Source organism: Peromyscus californicus, unplaced genomic scaffold (assembly GCF_007827085.1).
Source record: "Peromyscus californicus insignis strain IS unplaced genomic scaffold, ASM782708v3 Scaffold_15__1_contigs__length_86483966, whole genome shotgun sequence".
Lineage (NCBI taxonomy): Eukaryota > Metazoa > Chordata > Mammalia > Rodentia > Cricetidae > Peromyscus > Peromyscus californicus.
In genome coordinates, this window is record NW_026294447.1 from 63,339,585 (window position 1) to 63,359,073 (window position 19,489).

Genomic DNA, 19,489 nt, shown 5'->3' on the forward strand with positions numbered 1-19,489 from the left:
AGCAGAAAGGTATATAAGGCATGAGGACTGCGAACTTTAGCTTTTTGAGATATTAGCAGCAGTTCAACTGAGATCCAATCAGATGAGGACTCAGAGGCTCACAGTTCGGGGAAACAAGATCAGCTGAGAAGTTAGCAAGGTGACATTGGATGTGGCTTGTTCTGTTTCTCTGATCTTTCAGCATTCACCCTAATACCTGGCTTTGGGTTTGTTTTTATTCAAAGACCTTTTAAGATTCATGCTACAATACATAGTTTGCTTTCATTTTGGCAAAGTTAGCCACTGGGCAATAAATTGCCCTTGCCTCAACTGCTGACAGCATGCTATTCCAATTGGAGAAGCAGGACACAAAAGAAGCTGACTGCTGACCTTTGTTATGACAAGGTAGGACATTCTTAAAAAAATTCCTGCTTCCACACAAAAGTCTGTCAGATATTCTGGGCCTGTAGGGAAAGATGGATGCCCCAATGTTACAGATTGACTTGGAGTGACTGACTAGGTAGTCAAATGTCTCTGTCTTTTTATAGTTTTGGAAGTTGTTTACTCTGCATTTCCTGTTTATCAGTTAATATTATATCATTCTTGAGTCTCTTGATGGGTTGAAGACTAGATATTTATAGTTACAGTTTCCTTAATTGTGATAGATATTAAATTAGGCACAAACCTTTGGAATCACTAAGGAAGGATAAATAATGGAATATATTATCAGAATTTGCCAAATACAAATGGACTGGACATTGTAAATATAATTCTTACTTGATAATTGTTCTTATTGTATATGGTTTCATTTTGTTAAAGTTAATACCTTTCCTTTTTATTCAGACAATACTTGATAATTGTTCTTATTATATATTGTTTTACTATGTGAGAGTTGAAATCTTTCCTTTTTAATTAGACAAAAAGGGGAAAATGCTGTGGAAGATTAGCTTGCACTGTCACTCCAAGACTGCCAATAAAATTAAACCTTGATTTAGAGAGGATGGAGTCCACATTTAGCTGGCAAGAATAAACCATAGGGTGTTTGGCTGACTCAGATGAAGATAGAGAGACACAGAAAGGTATAAGAAGGGGCTGAGAAAGATTTGAAGGATTTTTCAATCTGGAAAGGTAGAGGGAAGGGTCAGCTGATTGTTTCTCTGAGGCTTTGTGGATCTGTTAGGTTTATACCCTAATATCACACTCCCAAGTTTCTTTTATTTATAGAATAACAAAAGTAACTGCTATATATGACAATGATATTTTTCTTCAGGAGACCATCTGAGGCATGGGAGCATCATTTTATGTAAATCTTCTCTAGAAATTGAAGGAGGTCACAGGCATTCTTGTGTCCTTATGACATTATTTGGTACTTCAAAGTACTCTCTTGAGAAATGTCAACATCCAATATTCCCATTCCATGTTACAAAGTAACTATATCCTCACATATTCATCTAACACTGTATTGAGCCAGGTATTTTCAGATGACATAGAATCCTATGGTATAACTGGAGGAGCACATGACCTGAGAGTGTGGCCACATCAGGAGCCTCCTTACTCACAAGACCCATGCATTTGTCCTTGGATGTACATCATTGGGTGTACAGAAGACCCCAAAGAGAAAGGAAAATATATAATATGATTCATCACTTATGGATTGGTAATTCAGCAACACAAATTCTTGGGCTATTCACTTAGGTCAAGTATACATACGTCACGGACTCTGTGACATGAAACAATGTTGATGATTCCCCTATCTATACATAGAACAATGTGTAAAGTGAGACTGAGGGGCCTGATATGAACACTAGGAAGCATCAGTGAGGTAAACATTTGTTACACACACACACACACACACACACACACACACACACACACACACACACACATTTTGGTATTCCTTTCACCAACATTTGAGCTCAGGGAGAAGACAAAGAAATGGGTTCTGTGATTAGACCCTGTGACTTGAAGACAACTCAGCCTAATTATTTGACTTCTTTTGGAAAGATGTGGATTTTTTTTCATTCTTCTCTTCATTTATTTAGAGTAGCAATCTTCCGTCAAGTATTCTCAGAGCCCTCGGTCTCTTTATTCTAATGATCCATATCTACTTTATGATTGTACAGAAAATACAAGAACTTTTGTTCTTGGCAATCGGAGGACATCCATTAATAAATATTTTTGAAAACAGTTAAACAAAGTCTTTTGGAAATGAGAAACAAGCATCACAACGATTAGTCTCACACATCAGCCTGGCCAGACCACATTTACAGTTACCAAGCCATTCACTAGTGCAGTTGTGTCTGTGAAGATTGTGTGGCCATGATATTAAAGTCTCATTTTCCTGTTAGTCAGGAACAGTCCTCACACAACTCTGTGTACCTGATGATGGAAGGGCAGTACAGATAAGATGAAATTGCTTTTTAGAAGCAGCCTTGGCTCCTGCCCCATTCCTGCCATTTCCCCTGAGCTTATAGGACCCCAGAGCATCACAGCCTTGGTAATGACATCATCACAGATGAGACAAGTTTAAGACAATCTGTGCATGCCTGGATCAGTTCTAAGGAGTCATCACACTTTCACTGAAAAATATCATTCCCTGTTCTGTAGCTGGAAGAATCTGTCCCACCCACAGGTACCTGAATAACCAGTGAAAGGCTTAATATTAATTACAAATAGTTTGGTCTATGGCTCAGGCTTCTTGCTAGCCAGCTCTTACATCTTAAATTAACCTACAATTATTAATCTATGTATCAGCATGCATCTCATGGCTTTTCCTGAATTTAATACATCCTGCTCTTCCTGGCAGCTCCACCTTCCTTCTCACTGTATCTTTGCTTGAATTTTCCACCTGGCTATAACCTGTCTTGCCATGGGTCAGAGCAGCTTCTTTTTTAACCAATGGTAGCAACACATATTCACATCATACAGAAAGATCATACCACAGCACAGTTCTTTCACAGTAACATCACACATAGGAACCCAACACGCCAGTGAGTAATCATCAGCTTTCCCCAGGTTCCTGTAGGATCTAAATTTGAGTATGTTGGAGCTTCAGACAAAGAACCTGACCCAGATTTTGCCATAGAGGCTACACATCATGTTTGCTAGGGAGGTGGCATAAATAAGCCATAGGAATGATTCTGGAAGGAAGAAAATGGATGAGCATGTTAAAAGAAAATTCCTTAGGCTCATTAAATTCAGGGAAATTATATGACTAAAAACAAAACATAAATATTAAGAAGAAATCAAAAGACATGTTACCTGTTGAGTGGATCATGAGCTTCATTCAGCTAACTGATGCTCAGGGCATGTTACTGCTGCATTGTCCTCACAGTCTCAATGATGGGGCTTCACACACATTTTATCATCAGTTCCACATCTATGTCTGATGTGCACATATTTTTTGAGGACAAAGGTAAGAGTGAAGGTCATCAGGATTGCTGAGTCTCTGACCTGCCTTATTTCCTTGTTGGCTCTAACTTTAATCCTACACAGTGTTTTCATAATGGTAAATGTTAAGACTATTTTCCTCAGTTTAGGGATCCACAATTTCCAGTCCTTTTGGGTTTTGCAGAACCTGATCCAGGTCCCCATACTGAATCACTTCTTCCCTATATGATGTTTGCATTTGTTCAGATCAGAGTATATCATATATTATAAAAAATTACACATAAAAATGCTGTCAAGTGGTCCAAGTTTTTGAAACACAAGAATCCTTGAGTACAACCAGTACTCCTAGTTCTTCACAGCTACAAAAAGCTGGGTGTGGCAGGCAAAAAGAAGTCCCACTTCTGGAATGTGGCGACAGTGTTATCAATGTGGAACACTGGGCAACCAGTCTGACTAACCAGACCCAGTGATAGTTATGTCTTAAAAATATGGTGTAGCTTGGTAGAGAAAAACATCTCATGTCAACATCAGCAGAAATACACACATACACACGAACATACACAGAGGAAAAGGGGGAAGGGAGAGAAGGAGTGACAGAGAGACAGAGAGAGAGGTAGAGATGGAGGGATGGAGGAATATATATATATATAGAAAAACATAATAAAACACTAAAACCACATAACAATAGAAAAGGAAACTTGAATAAACATTTGGACACTTCAAGAATTACTACACACTATACCTGAAAAGAGAATCCTTGAGTGTGATATGGGGAAGCAGCCAAGAAACAGAGGCCAGCACTTTATGCCTCTGAACAGGCTCATGTAAAACCCACACATCTCTGTCCTATCAGCGCCCCCTGCTGGTCCTGAGCACACTGCAGGGAGGTTTGTGTCTGAGTCCACAGGAAATTTAATCACTGTGCTACTGGCACAATAATACGTGGCTGTGTCTTCAGATTTCAGACTGCTCATTTCCAGGTACAGGGTGTTCTTGGCATTGTCCCTGGAGATGGTGAATCGGCCTTTCACAGCATTCGCATATTCGGTGGTACCACCACCACTACTAATGTATGCGACCCACTCCAGTCCCTTCCCTGGAGCCTGGCGGACCCAGTTCATGTAATAGCTACTGAAGGTGAATCCAGAGGCTGCACAGGAGAGTTTCAGGGACTTTCCAGGCTGCACTAAGCCTCCCCCAGACTCCACCAGCTGCACCTCACACTGGACACCTGAAAACACAGATATTTATGGTTAGAAAACAGTCACAGAGCCAAATTTTCTCTTTCTTGTTTCCACACAACACACAATATCCTCTCTCTACTAATTACCTTTTAAAATAAAGGCAAGGAAAAATGAACTGAGCCTCAAGTCCATAGTGAATGTTCTGTGTTCGGTGCTAATCACTGAGTGGGAAGACTTGGAATCCAGGGCTGGGCTCCTCTGCCTGAGCTGCAGGGTCAGGGCAGGGCTGGTTTTCATGAGCACAGAGAAGTCTTATTTGCATATTGGCCTGCTATAACAAGCACTGGGATTGGACCCGGGGTGGAAGGCAGTGCTCAGAGCAGATATAAGTCATCAAAGACATTGAAAACAGATGTAGAAATAGTATTGTAGTTCTGTATGGAAACTTTCCTTACTTTATTTAGTTTTCTCTTTTCCAGGTGCTCAGAACATGCTGTGTTTCCACAATGTCATGTCTTCTTGGTGAAATTAAAAACACCACACACAGGTGTGTGTCTATCTAGGAGCGCAGTCTTTCCCACTGTCTGAGCTGGACATGGCTTCTCCCATACGTGGATCTTGGACAGGGTCACACCTGTCTGGAGAGGTTAGCAGAACTCCTTGCTTGTGACAGGAACACTTTGGAATTTTCTGAATTTCACATATTTATGTGACAATGCTGTCATCAGGACATAAGAGGATTACAGATGAGACATCCCTTGTCACTGCCTCTCTACTGCCTTGTGGTTGCTATGGAGACATTCCAGTCTGCAGCAAAATCACTTGTTCTGCACCCTGAAATTCTCTCTGTGATTCCTTTAAACTCCCAGTTTCCATTATCTTCTTCCATCTTTACACCAGGAAACACATGATTGTCTTCTGTTGTGTTAGGAAAGGTTTCATCCCCCAATTAATATAATTAGCATACCTGGGGCTTTTATTTAATTTTTAGAATGACATTGTTCTCATTTAACCAGTTCCCTTGTTTCCTTCCTACTCATTCTCTCCCCACACCCCACTTTTGCTTTCCCAGTCCAGCACTACCCTGGACAAGTTCCCAGTGCCCCTCATTTAAGATGGCTTCCCTTCCTAGGGCTCCTGTTCTGGTTCCAAAACCTACACAACAGACTCCGGCGCACCTAACGCACACAATCTACATTCTGTATATGACAGAAACAGGCAGTGTTTGTCCTTCCCAACCTTGTTACATTGTTTGGCACATTGATTTCCAGTTCCATTCGTGTTCTTCCAAGTCTGAGAGAACACTGAAGAAGAGGAGGCAGAAAGAACATAAGAGTTTGAGCAAGAGAAAGAGTGCTGTGAAATTCTGTCTACTGGACATGACATGGTTCTCACATTCATGAATTCATCATGCCTGTTGTTTTCCGTGCAAGCTGTACCAAGAACAAAACCCTATTGTAGATTAATTGAAGATCTTACCTTTTACTGAGGGTCTGTTGTATGTAGATAGTTACTAGAGAGCCTCCATGTAGGAGCCTTCCCAGGATTAATGACTTTCCACACATCTTATGACAAGCTAGACAATGTGGTCAGTGTTTGGTCTGATGTACACACCTTGTGTGAGGTCTATTGTGAGTGTGAAGCTCATCCATAACTCATGGTTCACTGACTATGCCTGACCTTTTTGTCTTACTTGAATCCTGTACTCTTTCAACTATCAAACCCAAATGAGGCTCTGCCTTGAGTCTAGGGGAGCCCACTTTTTAGAGTCCCTAAATTATTTCAGAATCTGATCCTGGTGCCCACAGTAGAGTTAGTTTTTCCCTGTAGTTCCCATCTTGTTTTGGTCAGAGTACATCCTACATTTAAAAATATGCACCACAGTTGATAATATCCTTCTGTACTTGAACAATTTAAATATAACCATACACCATACTTGTAGAGAGGTTTTCTGAGAAACTTTCCTGTGAAGTGGAGAGGCAGACCAGATGTCGGGAGTCCAGACCTTCATGTCCCTCTGCTCTTGCTTAGGGGGATTCTCACCTCTCTTCTTTCCCACAGGCCCCTTATGGTCATAAGCACATGCTGTTCAAGTCTAAGCTCATAGTAATATGTCCTCAGTGTGTATTGTTGGTATAGTAATCAGGGTTGTGTCATCAACTTTCAGACTGTCCATTAAGAGCTACAGAGTGTTCTTGGAATTATCTCTGGGTATGGTTAGTTTGTATTTGATGGAGTTTACATATTTTTTTCTGAACCCCAGTCTTACAAATGTGAGATCCACCTCAGACCCAGTGCATGTACTAGTCACTGAATATAAATCCAGATGGCAAAGCAGGGAGATAGAAGTCACCCCAGTCTGTAACAACCCTCCCTCAGATTCTACCAGCTGTACCTGTCACTGGACAGCTGCAAATACCAAGGATTCTGATCAGGAAACTGCCACATATGTCCACCTTCCTTCTTACTCATATCCACTCATAATTGCCCTTTATAAGAACAACAAGGAAAATCTAGCTCACACCCAATTCCACTGTGAGTGTTCTGTGTCCAGTGTTTATCAATGAATGGGCAGATCTGGGAATCCTAGGGTGCACTCCTCTTCCAGAGCTGCAGGGTCAGGACGTGGCTGGTTCCCATGAGCAGAATGATGTCCTGTTTGCATATTTTCATGCCTGTGTATGTTCTCTTGACCTGAGCTCAAGGGAGCCTATGCTCAGTGCAGATCTCACAATCATGGTGGACACTGTATGAATGATGGAATTCAAGAAACCCTAACGTGTAATATGGTTGTACTCTATAAATATCCAACACTCAAGCATCTCAATCTCATTTATATCATTATGGCTCCTTACATAAAAGAGTTGTGTGTTTATGATTCAGTAAGGAAGCCTGGTTCTCAGACAGGCAGGTTTAAAGTTATATGTTGTGGCAGATTTGGCTGCAATGTCACTCCAAGACCGCCAACAAATTAAACCTTGATTCAGTGGTCAATCAAAGTAGCTGCTGCATCTGGCATCCAGTGCATGTCCTTAGATCACGCCAGTGCTGCAAAGCTGACACCACTGTGGCCAGCTTCACCCCTCACCCCAGACCCTCCCAGTCCGTCATGGGCCTTTCCTGCTGCGGTCTCTTTGAGGCAGTCTCTGGCCACAGCCCACCCTCCTGGCCTTAAACACTACAGGCCACTGGGACAGAGTGAGCAGTCCACCGCCAGCTGGCTCTGTCATTCAGGTCACCCTGTGCCATTGCACACCTTGTGCCTAAGCCTGGCCTTGCACTGCCTGTGCCCTCTGCCCAGTTGTGCAGTGCAGTGACAGCCAGCAGTGGTCTCCTTGAACTCCCTGGGCAGCTGTCCACCACTACTCATGGCAGGTGGCCTGGGAGCCTCCTGTACTGCATCCCAGCTCCATGGGCTTTTCCTACCCGTTTCCCTAAGTCTGCATTTCAGGAGGTTCTCTCCACCTTCCTGCACAGAGGAGTATCCTGCCCTCCCTGCCCACACAGCTGAGCATCTTCACAGCAGCTGGTTACCCCTGCACAGTTCTTCCTATGATGTCATCATCAGCAGGTCCTTTTTTTTTGAGACTAAGGGCATTCGTAGGTTTCCTATGTTGCATTGTTTGGTAGTTATCAAACCACTTTTTAAAGGATAAAATATAAATTACCAAACTGATAGTAATTATGATCAATGTTATGTCAATCCCAGTTAAATTGGTTATCACTTCTTTCAATTTTTCCATTTTCAAAGCATCCATTGTGGAACCATACAGAGTGTTAACTCTCTGTACCACAATATTGCTGTCCATATTTAACATGAGAAAGTCTTTCTTTTCTGTAACCTAGTTCCCCCTTAAAATATTCTCAGGTGTCTCTCCAGATCTGCTGTTTTCTACAGACATATAAGGAAATGGTCTTTCCATAGTCCCAATTCAATTAAAAGTTCAAGCTAGCTTTGGAGTTGGAGTGTTGCTCTCCCCTTCTCTAACTCCTAGCTTGCTTGTTAAAAGGAAAAACCAAAGTCTCTGTCTCATTTCAGAAGAGCCAAATGGTATGGTACAGAAGAAAACTAATCTAATCTGTTGTCACTAATTTCTTTGATTTTATTTTGACTCTTTAAAACTTTTCTTAAAGTTTAAGTATCCTCTCAATTTATACAATACACACACACACACACACACACACACACACACACACACACACACGCGCACACACACACACACATATACACACATATGAACTTTATTTCATTATATTAATGGTCTTGTAGAACACTAATTAATTCTTGAATAAGCTTCTTCTAACTTCTTGTAAATGATTTCCCGTTTGAGTCTGAAGTAGGTTAATGTGATAAATCCACAGGAGTCTGTTTAAAGAGCATTAGGGAAATTTATTAAGGTAAATTGACGAAGTATACTCATGAATACAGAATGAAGTATACAGCTGAAGTCATCCTCTGATCTGAATGGGAGCAAACCCACCTTGCAGGCAGCAGGGAGAAGGGACTCCTGACCCTTCTCCCTTCTTTTTAAGAGTTCACACACAACATAAAGAAGCACCGCCTCTTTCAGGCCCTATAGCCCAAGGTCATGGTTGGGGCAAATACTGCTACATTTCCACTGTTTGTCTAAATAAGAAGGTTCTAGACATAATACAAACTGTATACAATAAGAATGATTATCAAATATTGTTTAGGAAAAACAAAGAGTAATAACATAAATAAAAATGGGGTTACAACCAACAATAACAACATCAAACAAGAAAGACATGGTAAATGTCCAGAAATGTCCAGATCATAGGTAGATGGCAAATTACTGAGATTACTCCAATAGCTGTCCTATCCTGAAGATTCTAACTTTAGTATCCAAAATGTTCTTTGCTAAGATATGAGAAGATTATAACTGTAACTATCTATTCAACCCCATCAAAGACCTGAGAAGAAAAATAATATTACCTGTGAATACAGGAAGTGCAAGCAAGCAATTTCCAAAATTCTTGCAAGAATAGACAGAGATGGCAGCCTGGACAGTCCCCTAAAGTTTCTCAGCATGTGGGGCATCCAATTTGGCTACAGGCCTAGAATATGTAACAGACCCTTTTCAGAAGCAGGAAATTTTGAAGATCCTTCTTACCTTGTCTTGGCAGATTTCAGTAGTCGCTTTTCCTTATGTCCTGTTTGTCTGGAAAGGACATTGTTCATACTGTGAGCAGTTGAGACAAGGGTAGTTCTTTGCCCAGCAGGCCATTTTGTGCCAAAAAGAAGTCAAATTTCCAAACTGAGTGTCTTTGAATCCCAACATTATCTCGGAAGTAGATCAGTGCTGCCAGGAGCAATTATGTCTCATGTCAGCAGAATTCTAAGTTATCAAAACACTTAAATGCCATATTCTCTAGGTCTGTGAAGTGTTTGAAGACTACCTATTCATCTGACATATGTTTCTGTAAATCTGGGAAAGCCTAAGAAACATAACTATAGATATGACACTCATAAGTGACTTTTAATCTTCAAGACTTATCTACCTAAATAACCTAAGGAGAAAGGATTCACATTAGGAGGGAAGCAATCTGTAAACCAATGTGCAGTAGAAGAACAATGACCTCAAAATTGTGACAATACAAAAAATATCTTAAACAGAGGTAGGAATGTATAGTTCAATTCCTAGGTCATCTAGAGTCCGATCATGCCAGGATAAAAATAAAAATAAATAAATAAATAAAAGAAGAAAGCACCTCATGACCTCTATAATTTCAATATTATTTGAATTCCTAAATAATATTGAAATTATAAAGTTTCCTGGGAAATGGGTGGATATAGAATATATGCTATTAAGTGGGGTAATGCAATCTTTGAAAGGATAAAAACATATTTTACCCTCATATACAGAATCTAGCCAAATATGTATGTGTCTGCATGTGTGTGCCTGTATATAAACAAATGTACATGTGGGTACAGTATACCCTATGGAAAAGAGAACACAAAAGGCTAAATACTTGGGGATGAGGAATGACTAAATGCAGCCAATGAACATGAGTTATGAAAAAAGATATGGGTAAATGTTTATTTAGTTTTAATTCTGTCATTTTTTTATTTTTGGTTTCAGAACATGGCATTTTATGTAGAAATTATAATACCCAACGTGAAGCTCCATGGCTTCTATTCCAAATGGCCACTCTAACATAGAATCAATAAGACAATGTTAGTAAAAAAAAGTGCATGTATCATATTGCAAATAATGTAGTTACATTTCTCTAAGCTTCATAGCATCAGTTTTTTAAAAAAAATATGGTTTAAAAGCCAGAAATTATAGAAAATAATGTTAAATTTTCATTGTTCTACATACTAACTTATAAGTCATCAGGATTTAATTTTTAGCAGTGCAAGAGACTTTATTTTGGATTGCTTCTTCAAAAAATAGAGCTACCTTAGTTTACTGTACTCTATTTAGAACAATTCTGGACAAAGATAAAAAGGACTAATCAGTTCTGCAAAGCACAAATTCAACATTTGCCTTAAACTGTCAACGAAAGCAAAAGGAAAGCCGTTTGGAAACCTACAACCATCCTTGGTCTTTAGTGTCTGATCCTGTAAATATCTCTCGCTGGTCACTAAACATTAATTTAGAATAAACAAATTAGGTAGGAAACTAGATATGAAGTTTTAATTGTATTAAATTACTAAGGTAAGGACTGTAAGCCAATGACGCTAGAATGGAACCAAGAAATTTTCATAATGAATTTTTTGAAATATAATTTTTTGAAGTATAATACAAAATGGATTTTTGTCAAAGTCAGGAAATTCTTTTCTTTAAATGACCCTCATTGTACAAAAAAAATCACCATTGTTATATTTTGCTTAAATAATCGCCTCATATCACACAAATATATTTCAAATATGAGAAGTGCATTGCTGCAATAACCTTTTTCCAAGTCTCAAAGTCTTGTTTTAGAATAAAACTATAATATGATTTTCAAAGGAAACCCATAAGTGCCTCTCCGGTAGAAGTTCAACATCTTAAAATGTTCAACAAATTGCAAAGAAACATGTCTAAATGCAGCACATACTTGAAAAGAAAACGTATCTGTTTTTTAAATATTTTCTATTCTTGTCTCCAGGATTTTCCTCAAGCCAAATAGAAATTTACACCCACATTACAGTCTCTCATGTTCAGCCGTTCTGTACAGTTGCCACTTCCCAATGCAGAGACTTCTGTGGTAGATACAGCATTATATGTTCCAGAGAACTTTCCTGAGAAAAGTAGTGTATGGAGAAATAATACATCCTGGCCTTTTTCTCTGGCCTTGAGCGCCCCCTGTTGGTGCTGAGCGCCCCTGCAAGGAGGTTTGTGTCTGGGCTTACACTGAAGTCCTCTCCCTGTGTGTCTTGCACAGTAATAAGTGGCAGTGTCCTCAGCTTTCAGGCTGTTCATTTGCAGGTAGAGGGTGTTTTTGGAATCATCTCTGGAGATGGTGAACCGGCCCTTCACAGACGCACTGTACTCTGCTGTGTAACCATTAGCTTTGTTTCTAATAAAACCAACCTACTCCAGCCCCTTCTCTCGAGACTGGCTGACCCAGCTCATGTAGAAATCACTGAAGGTGAATCCAGAGGCTGCACAGGAGAGTTTCAGGGAAGCCCCAGGCTGTACCAATCCTCCTCCAGACTCCACCAGCTGCACTTCACTATCTGTAATAGTAGAGAATTCTGGTCAGGAAAATGTTACACACACCCACTGTCTCTCTTACTCATGCCCACCTCTTACTCTTGCTCCCACACACTCAGCATCTCTTATTCCCATAAATAACCTTTTACAAGAGTTACAAAGAAAATGCAGTTCAGCCACAGCTTCATGGTGAGAGGTCTGTGTTCAGTGCTGATCCCCGAATGGTAAGACCAGGGAAGTCAGGACTGGGCTCCTCTGCTAGAGCTACAGGGTCATGTCAGGGTTCGTTTTCATGAGCAGAGGGAAAGCTAATTTGCATTTCTTCCTGCTGTATCATCAGCTCTAGGGTTGAAGTAGAAGATGGTGCAGACTTTAGCACAGAATGCAGAGATGAAATGGGTGAGTTAGGTAGGATTAGCAGTGTTACACTGTTGCTTATTGTGTGCATGTGATAAACTCTTCAGTGTTTTGTGATTTAACCATGTCCACAACTCTGCTTCATAAATATAATAATTATTTCAAGAATTTGAGGATAATTGATATGATGCTCAATTATCATTGACTAGAAATATTAAAGTCAAGAAACTCCTTTGAGAGCTTAGCTCAGTAGCAGGCACAAGTTCCGAGACTTGATCCTCTTTTTTGATGAATATACATCTCCAGTATTTGATAAGTGGCAAAGCTTATTGAAATCCCATTTTACACTTGTTTGGCTAGCATACATTTTTCTGTTTTGTATTTAACATTGTAGTCATCAAATCACTTTTAATTTTAATATCCTTAAAGGAAGCACAATTTCCGTGTCTGGGACTACCAAAGAGTCCACTTCCAGGTATAACTGAATATATTGTTTTATTTCTAATTTTTAAGAACTTCCATATTGATTTCTACAATTTCTGTACCAATTCACCCTCTTAGCAGAAATGTGTTACTTTCTTTGTTTCTTCACTGTTATTTGACATTTGCTTTCTTGATAAAAACCATTCTGATTTGAGTGAAGTGGATTAAAGACATATTTTACATTTTCTGCTCTCTGGTGCCTAAGGATACTGAACATTGTTTCATATATGTATTGACCATTCATATTTTTTCTTTGGAGAATTATCTGTGGTTAATTTTTCTATATGTTGATTTTATCATTTGGTTTTTTTTGGGTGAAAGTTTTGGTTTATTATAGATTCTAGATACTAATATCCATCAAACAGAGTTGACAAAGACTTTTCTCTTGTTTTCTAGTAAACATTTAAAAATATCTAATACCATTTGTCATTAAGTAATGGCAAATTTATTATAATTTGAAATTTCGACTCAACCAAGGAAGGATGGATGATATTGAGAAAATAAGTGACACCAAATTCTGCCGATGTGTCTGAAGTGGAACCTTTCATCATTGTTGGTTGGAAAGTTAATGCAGATGCAATGGAAATCAGTGCGATGGCTACTCAAAGAACTAAAACTTAAAATGGAAATAAAATATATTCACAATAATTATGGAATAGAATCTTCCTCATTGTCCATGAACTGATGAATAGAAAACAGAAATATGGTAAATATACACAGCTCAATTGCACTTGCCAGTGAAGAAAAATGAAATCAATTTTCAGGATAATCAGTAAAACCGGGAAACATTTTTGAGTGAGGTGACCCAGGCTCAGAAAGGCAAACTTCACAATTTCTCATTCATATGAGGATCTTAGTTTTAAATTTTTTGATGAATGGGTTTTAATTTAGTATGGTTATATATACTTACATAACTTGAAAACCACTTATAATAGGCATGCCAAACATGAATTTTAAATAGTTTTGTTTTATAATATCTGGGAAATTTTCATCCATGTAGGTAATATATTTTAATGATAACCAAACTCGATCAATGCCACCAGACACTTCCCAGAACCATAAATATGGTTCCCAAGTTCATGCCCTCTTTTCAATTAACTAATAACTCAGCACAGAGTCCAATTAGTGCTATAATGTGCACCCGTGTGTAGGACCATCCCCTAGGGGCATGGACAACTTACCAGATTCCATCTCCACAAAGAGGAGTGATTCTTCCTCAGTAGTAACCATCTATCAAAAGGTTCCAGCCAGGGTTGGGCCTCAGAAAGCTTTCTGCCATCCATTCTGGTGTTTTTGACTAGTTTGATTTTGTGTAGGTTGTGTGTAAAAAGCCACTGTGCCTCTGAAACCTAGTGTCCAATGGTTGTGTCATGTCAGGAATGTCAGCACTTCACAGAACTCCTTCCCATCCTCTGGCTCTTAAATTCTTTCCATTCCCTCTCCCATGATATTCCCTAAGCCTTTGATTGGAAAGTTAATACAGATGACCTGTGTACTAACAGTATAGTGTTAACATGTCTTCCCAGTGAGAAATGACTCCTCACATTTAGAGGTTGATGAAGGAAAACTCTTTAATAATAGCGCACGACTATTTCTGGCTAGTTCACAAAAGAGATCCAGCCTCTCAGACAGAGACATTTACCACCATATATGGACCTGAGACTTATACATTCCACACATACCGCCATCCTTGAGTTTCTCTCAGGTTCCAGGTTACACTTTGAAATATTTAAACAGAGACAGCAGACTTCAAGTCTGGCCACCTGGGCAGATTGGAGATTTACACAGTGGAGATATGGTCAGAATCATTTCTCAAGTACAACCATGTTGTTCTTTTCCAATAGTTGTTACCTAGGATCATGTTGCCCATCTGGAATTTTATGGAAAAGGACTTAATGGTGGTGTCATCTGCTCTGGCCAGAGCTTCCCTATAGAGGCATATTCTTTAATTTGGGAGAGAGCTCAATGGCTGCTTATAAACCAAGATAGTCTCCTTTTGTTGTGGAAATGGAGCTTCATTGGAGGCCAGCCTTCATAAGCAAACATTTACAGAAGTTGTTTCCCAGAAACTCTAAACTTCAATTATGCTATAGACTTTTCTAACAAGTCAGGTCACTATACTACTCATCTTACAACCAGATTAGTGGCAGTGTTCCTTTAGCTAAATTCTATTTTGTGTAACTTATTTTTTCTAAGTTAGTTGATATTGAAGCTTTCACAACATCAAATTTATTACTTCAGGTTTCTTCTGCATCACTTCTGGGTGCTCAGAGTCACATATTCTCAGTGTGTGGACAAGTTATGAGTTCATACAGTTTTCCTGATCCATGGGAAGAAAAACTTCTCTGACCAAGTTTGACAGCAGCACAAACCTAAGTGTATAAACATAGGTGTGTGGAAGGCAGTTTGTCAGTACAGCCATTGAAAACAATAACACCAGCAGTTTCTCCATCTCTAGGGCCCATGACCTTCCCAGACCCGGACTACCAACAGAGCTACAATATCAGATACTAAGTCCCTCCTGTGGGACAAACCTCAAACACAACAAGAAAGTCATTCATCACCCCATAAACATCACTCCACGATTGAACCAGTGGGTTCACCTTACTGGTAGCTTGATATTGACAGTACCATGCCTGATATCTAACCTAGATCTATAAGAAAATGGAAGCCACGGTGCTGTTGTTTTGTTTTGCTATAATCATTGTTCTAGAACTCCCCAAGGACACAGGCCACTGCTATTGTTCTTTGTTATTCCCCAGATTGAGATGGTAAGACCTCATTGATTAAGAAGACATATATTCTGGATACAGGACACAAGTAACTCAAGCTGGAACTGATTTGGAAATGCCCTTCTAGCTGACTGGTGTTTGTATTTCCAAAAGAGCCTGTGCAGAGTACAGAGGGTAAAAAGTCATCAATAGTATTTCCCAGATGTGCACAATCTACAACACTTCCTTGGCAAGACAGATGTGTTCACTGGCAAACTAGTGGCAAGGCTCTTTTGGCGTAACCAAACTTTCTTTTATTTGAAATTGAGGCCAGGCGGTGGTGGCACTTGGGAGGCAGAGGCAGGTGTATCTTTGTGAGTTCCAGGCCAGCCTGGTCTACAAAGCAAGTTCCAGGAAAGGCACAAAGCTACACAGAGAAACCCTGTCTCAAAAAAAAAAAAAAAACAAAAACAAAAAACAAAAGCAAAAACAAAACCAACAACAAAAACAAACAAACAAACAAACAAAAAGAAAAAGAAATTGAGTTATGAGACAAAGGAGGTAATACATTCTTGGTTATCATTTTTTTCACTGAAAATAAAATTTTTATAGATATATTCTGATCACAGTTCTCCACTTATATCCTCTTGAATCGAATCTTAGTCCCTTTAGAAAACAAACAAGCAAATAAAACAAAACTTAAACAAACAATAATAGAAGAAAAGGAAAAAAAGCACAAGAAACACAGACACACACACAATACCAACAAAAACAACAGCAACAACAACAGAAAACTAACGATAAGCAAAAGACAAGGTAAAAACAGAAAATAAAACAAAGCAAAAACAAAAACAAAATGGCAAACAAACAACAACCCTCCCCTAAACCCTATCAAAGCATATGAGACAAAACATCTCCAAAAATATCATTGAGTTTGTTTTATGTTGGCCATTTACTGCTGGGCATGGGGCCTGCCTTTAGTTGTGGCTTATGTGTCCACAGAGACGCTATTGGAAGAATCTGTTTTTCCTTTGTTAACAGTTGTCATTTGGACACATCTGTATTAGGGATGGGGGTTTATGTTACCCTTTCTTCTCAGCACTGGGGCCTCACATACCTTGTACCTGTGCAGGCCTTTTTCATTCTGCTACATTCTGTGAGTTCATGTGTATGTCATTCCTGTTGTGGTTGGAAAACAGCTCCATTTTCTTGGTATTTTTAATCTCCACTGGTTCTCATATTCCTTCTCCCAGACCTTCTGCTTTGATCCCTGAGCCCAGAGTGGAGGAGTTTGATGAAGACACTCCATTTAGGACTGAAAATAGACAACTGTGGAGTGCTAAGCACTAAACGAAACATGGAGAGCACCTGCTCCAAGGATTAAGGTACATCATGGAAGATGAGATGGATAGATTGTAAGAGCCAGAATATGGAGAAGAGTGCCATGAAATGTTGTCTTTTGGTGTGACAAGGCCATCACAACCATGAACACTAAGAGGATTTGGGCACCATGCCTAGGGAGTTGGTTCTAGGCTGCATCAGATAGCTAGGTCGGCATGAGCCAGGAGCAAGCCAGTCAGCAGCTCTAGCTGTATCAGCTATTTTCTCAGAAATTGTATGTATTTTTGTAACATCCGTGCTTTGTGTAAGTGGCATTTGGTTTTGTCTTGAAGATATTTTTAATATATATGTCTATAAATAACAAAACTAGGGTTAAGGGTGCTGCCTGTTGTACTGGGATCATCTGGGACCCCACAAAGCACTAAAACAATGTGGCTTTACCTCCCATGTGATTGAAGCAAAAAGGTCTGCAGGAAACATCAAGTAGAGCAGAGATTCATACATGTCTCATCTTTTCTTATCATAGGTGAGGATATTTCTGACTCTTCATGCTGAGCAAGGGCATGATAATGGGTGGGTAAAGTTAAATGAATGGTTTTCCTCATTGTTCACAAGAATCATACATGAAAGTATGTACATTTTAATCACACATTTTGTGAGGTAAAGCTGCTCTCACACAAATCATTGTTCTATGAAAATGACGTTTTGTTTTTCTATTGATAATGAGGTTATGAATGGAAAATAAGTAACTGTTGTCTCCTCTGTGGTTATGTTAGAGTTAATGTGGGGACTCTTGCATAGAGGGCCACCTAGGGTGACTCTTTCCTGAAGCAAAGTTCAGTTGCAGGCAAGTAATTATCAGGTAGAGAAACAGCATGGCTCACAGAGAACTTGGCCCTGAGCCCCAGAGCTTGCTGCTCAGCAGGAGACACCATGCCATTCTCACCAAAGTGGCATGTTATGGTGGAACAGATTGTGGTGAGTCCTTCATCCACAGAATACATTGATTTAGCAGAAAGATTCCCAGATTAACCAGGTCCTTTCACAGTTTTTAAGAATCTATGAAAAGAGATAGAGGAAGAAATCGCAGAAAGTAGAACCTACCATTTCCAAATAACATTCCCCAAGTTACTACAAAAGTTACAGCCTGGGGCTCAGCTGAGTTTAAGGTAAGTGGTTTATGTCTGTTTAGAACAAGGGTCAGAAGTTTTTATAGATGAAAAAGTATAATCGCTAATGTGATGATGAACATAATTGATTAAGTAACTCAATCATGTCAAAATACAAATGAGTCAGGTCTGTGCCTGATGTGTTCATTTCATTTCAGTGAAAGCAGAAAGACTGGAGATCTGTTAAGGTGCATGGGTAACTGAGTGTGGCCTCACCTCTCTTGTGGTTCTTCTAATCCCAAACACTGTCCCAATCAGAATACCACTGAGGCTTTGCCCTGAATCTCGTGAGAGAGAATACTGCAGACCTTTGTAAGCGTTTGATCCTGGTAACCTCAGCAGAGTCATTTCTGCAACCAGAGGTGATTTTTCTGCATTTAGTTCCTATTAGACTGCTTTTTATACATTTTTTTAAATTGCATAACAACGTAACTATGTTTTCACAGATGTCACAGACATGTATAGAGTATAAATGTACATAGCATTTTGAGATGCAGTTCGATGGAGTGACAGCTGAGACCTCAGAACCAGCACTCAGTTATGTCTGTAACCTGTTCCTGCTGTCTGTTCTCAATGTTCGCTCTGCGCCCCCTGCTGGTTCTGAGCTCTCTTGCAGGGAGGTTTGTGTCGGGATTCAGGATTCACACTGAAGGCCTCTCAATGTGTCTCTAACACAATAATAAAGGGAGATGTATGGTGATATTTTATTTGTATTAAAATGTTTTTTGTATATTAATAAATAAAGTTGCCCGGGGGTCAGAGCTATTAGTAAGCCATAGGAAAGCCAGGCGGTGGTGGCATACGCTTGTAATCCCAGCATTTGGTAGGCAGAGCTAGGTAAGTCTCTGTGTGTTCAGGGATAGAGCCAGCATTGGATACACACACCTTTAATCTCAATACCAACCATAGAAGACCTGGAGGTCTATACAGACAGGCAGTGACGAGGCGGTCATGTGGTTGGGTTTACAACCAATGAGGAGGCAGAACAGAAAGTCTATATAAAGACTTTAACACAGGAAGTAGGTCTCTTTTGGAGAGGTAGAACCACCTCAGGAAGAAGGGTAAGGTTTTAGCTCTTAGCTCTGACCTCTTGGCTTTCTTCTTTGCATTAGTTCTGTGTTTCTTATTTAATAAGACAGTTGGTTACATCTACAGGAGGTGTCTTCGGCTATTAAACTACTCATTTCCAGGTAGACGCTGCTTTTGGGATCATC

At 39.6% G+C, this 19,489-nt stretch overlaps 1 gene segment (V, D, J or C); it reads right to left on the bottom strand.

The window, feature by feature from the left end:
* Window positions 1–2,536: 2,536 nt before the first annotated feature.
* On the bottom strand, window positions 2,537–4,801 carry LOC128110375 (immunoglobulin heavy variable 3-48-like). The segment is given in 3 exon segments: window positions 2,537–2,615; window positions 4,207–4,600; window positions 4,700–4,801. Coding segments are annotated over 3 exon segments (519 nt in total).
* Between the last annotated feature and the right edge of the window lie 14,688 nt (window positions 4,802–19,489).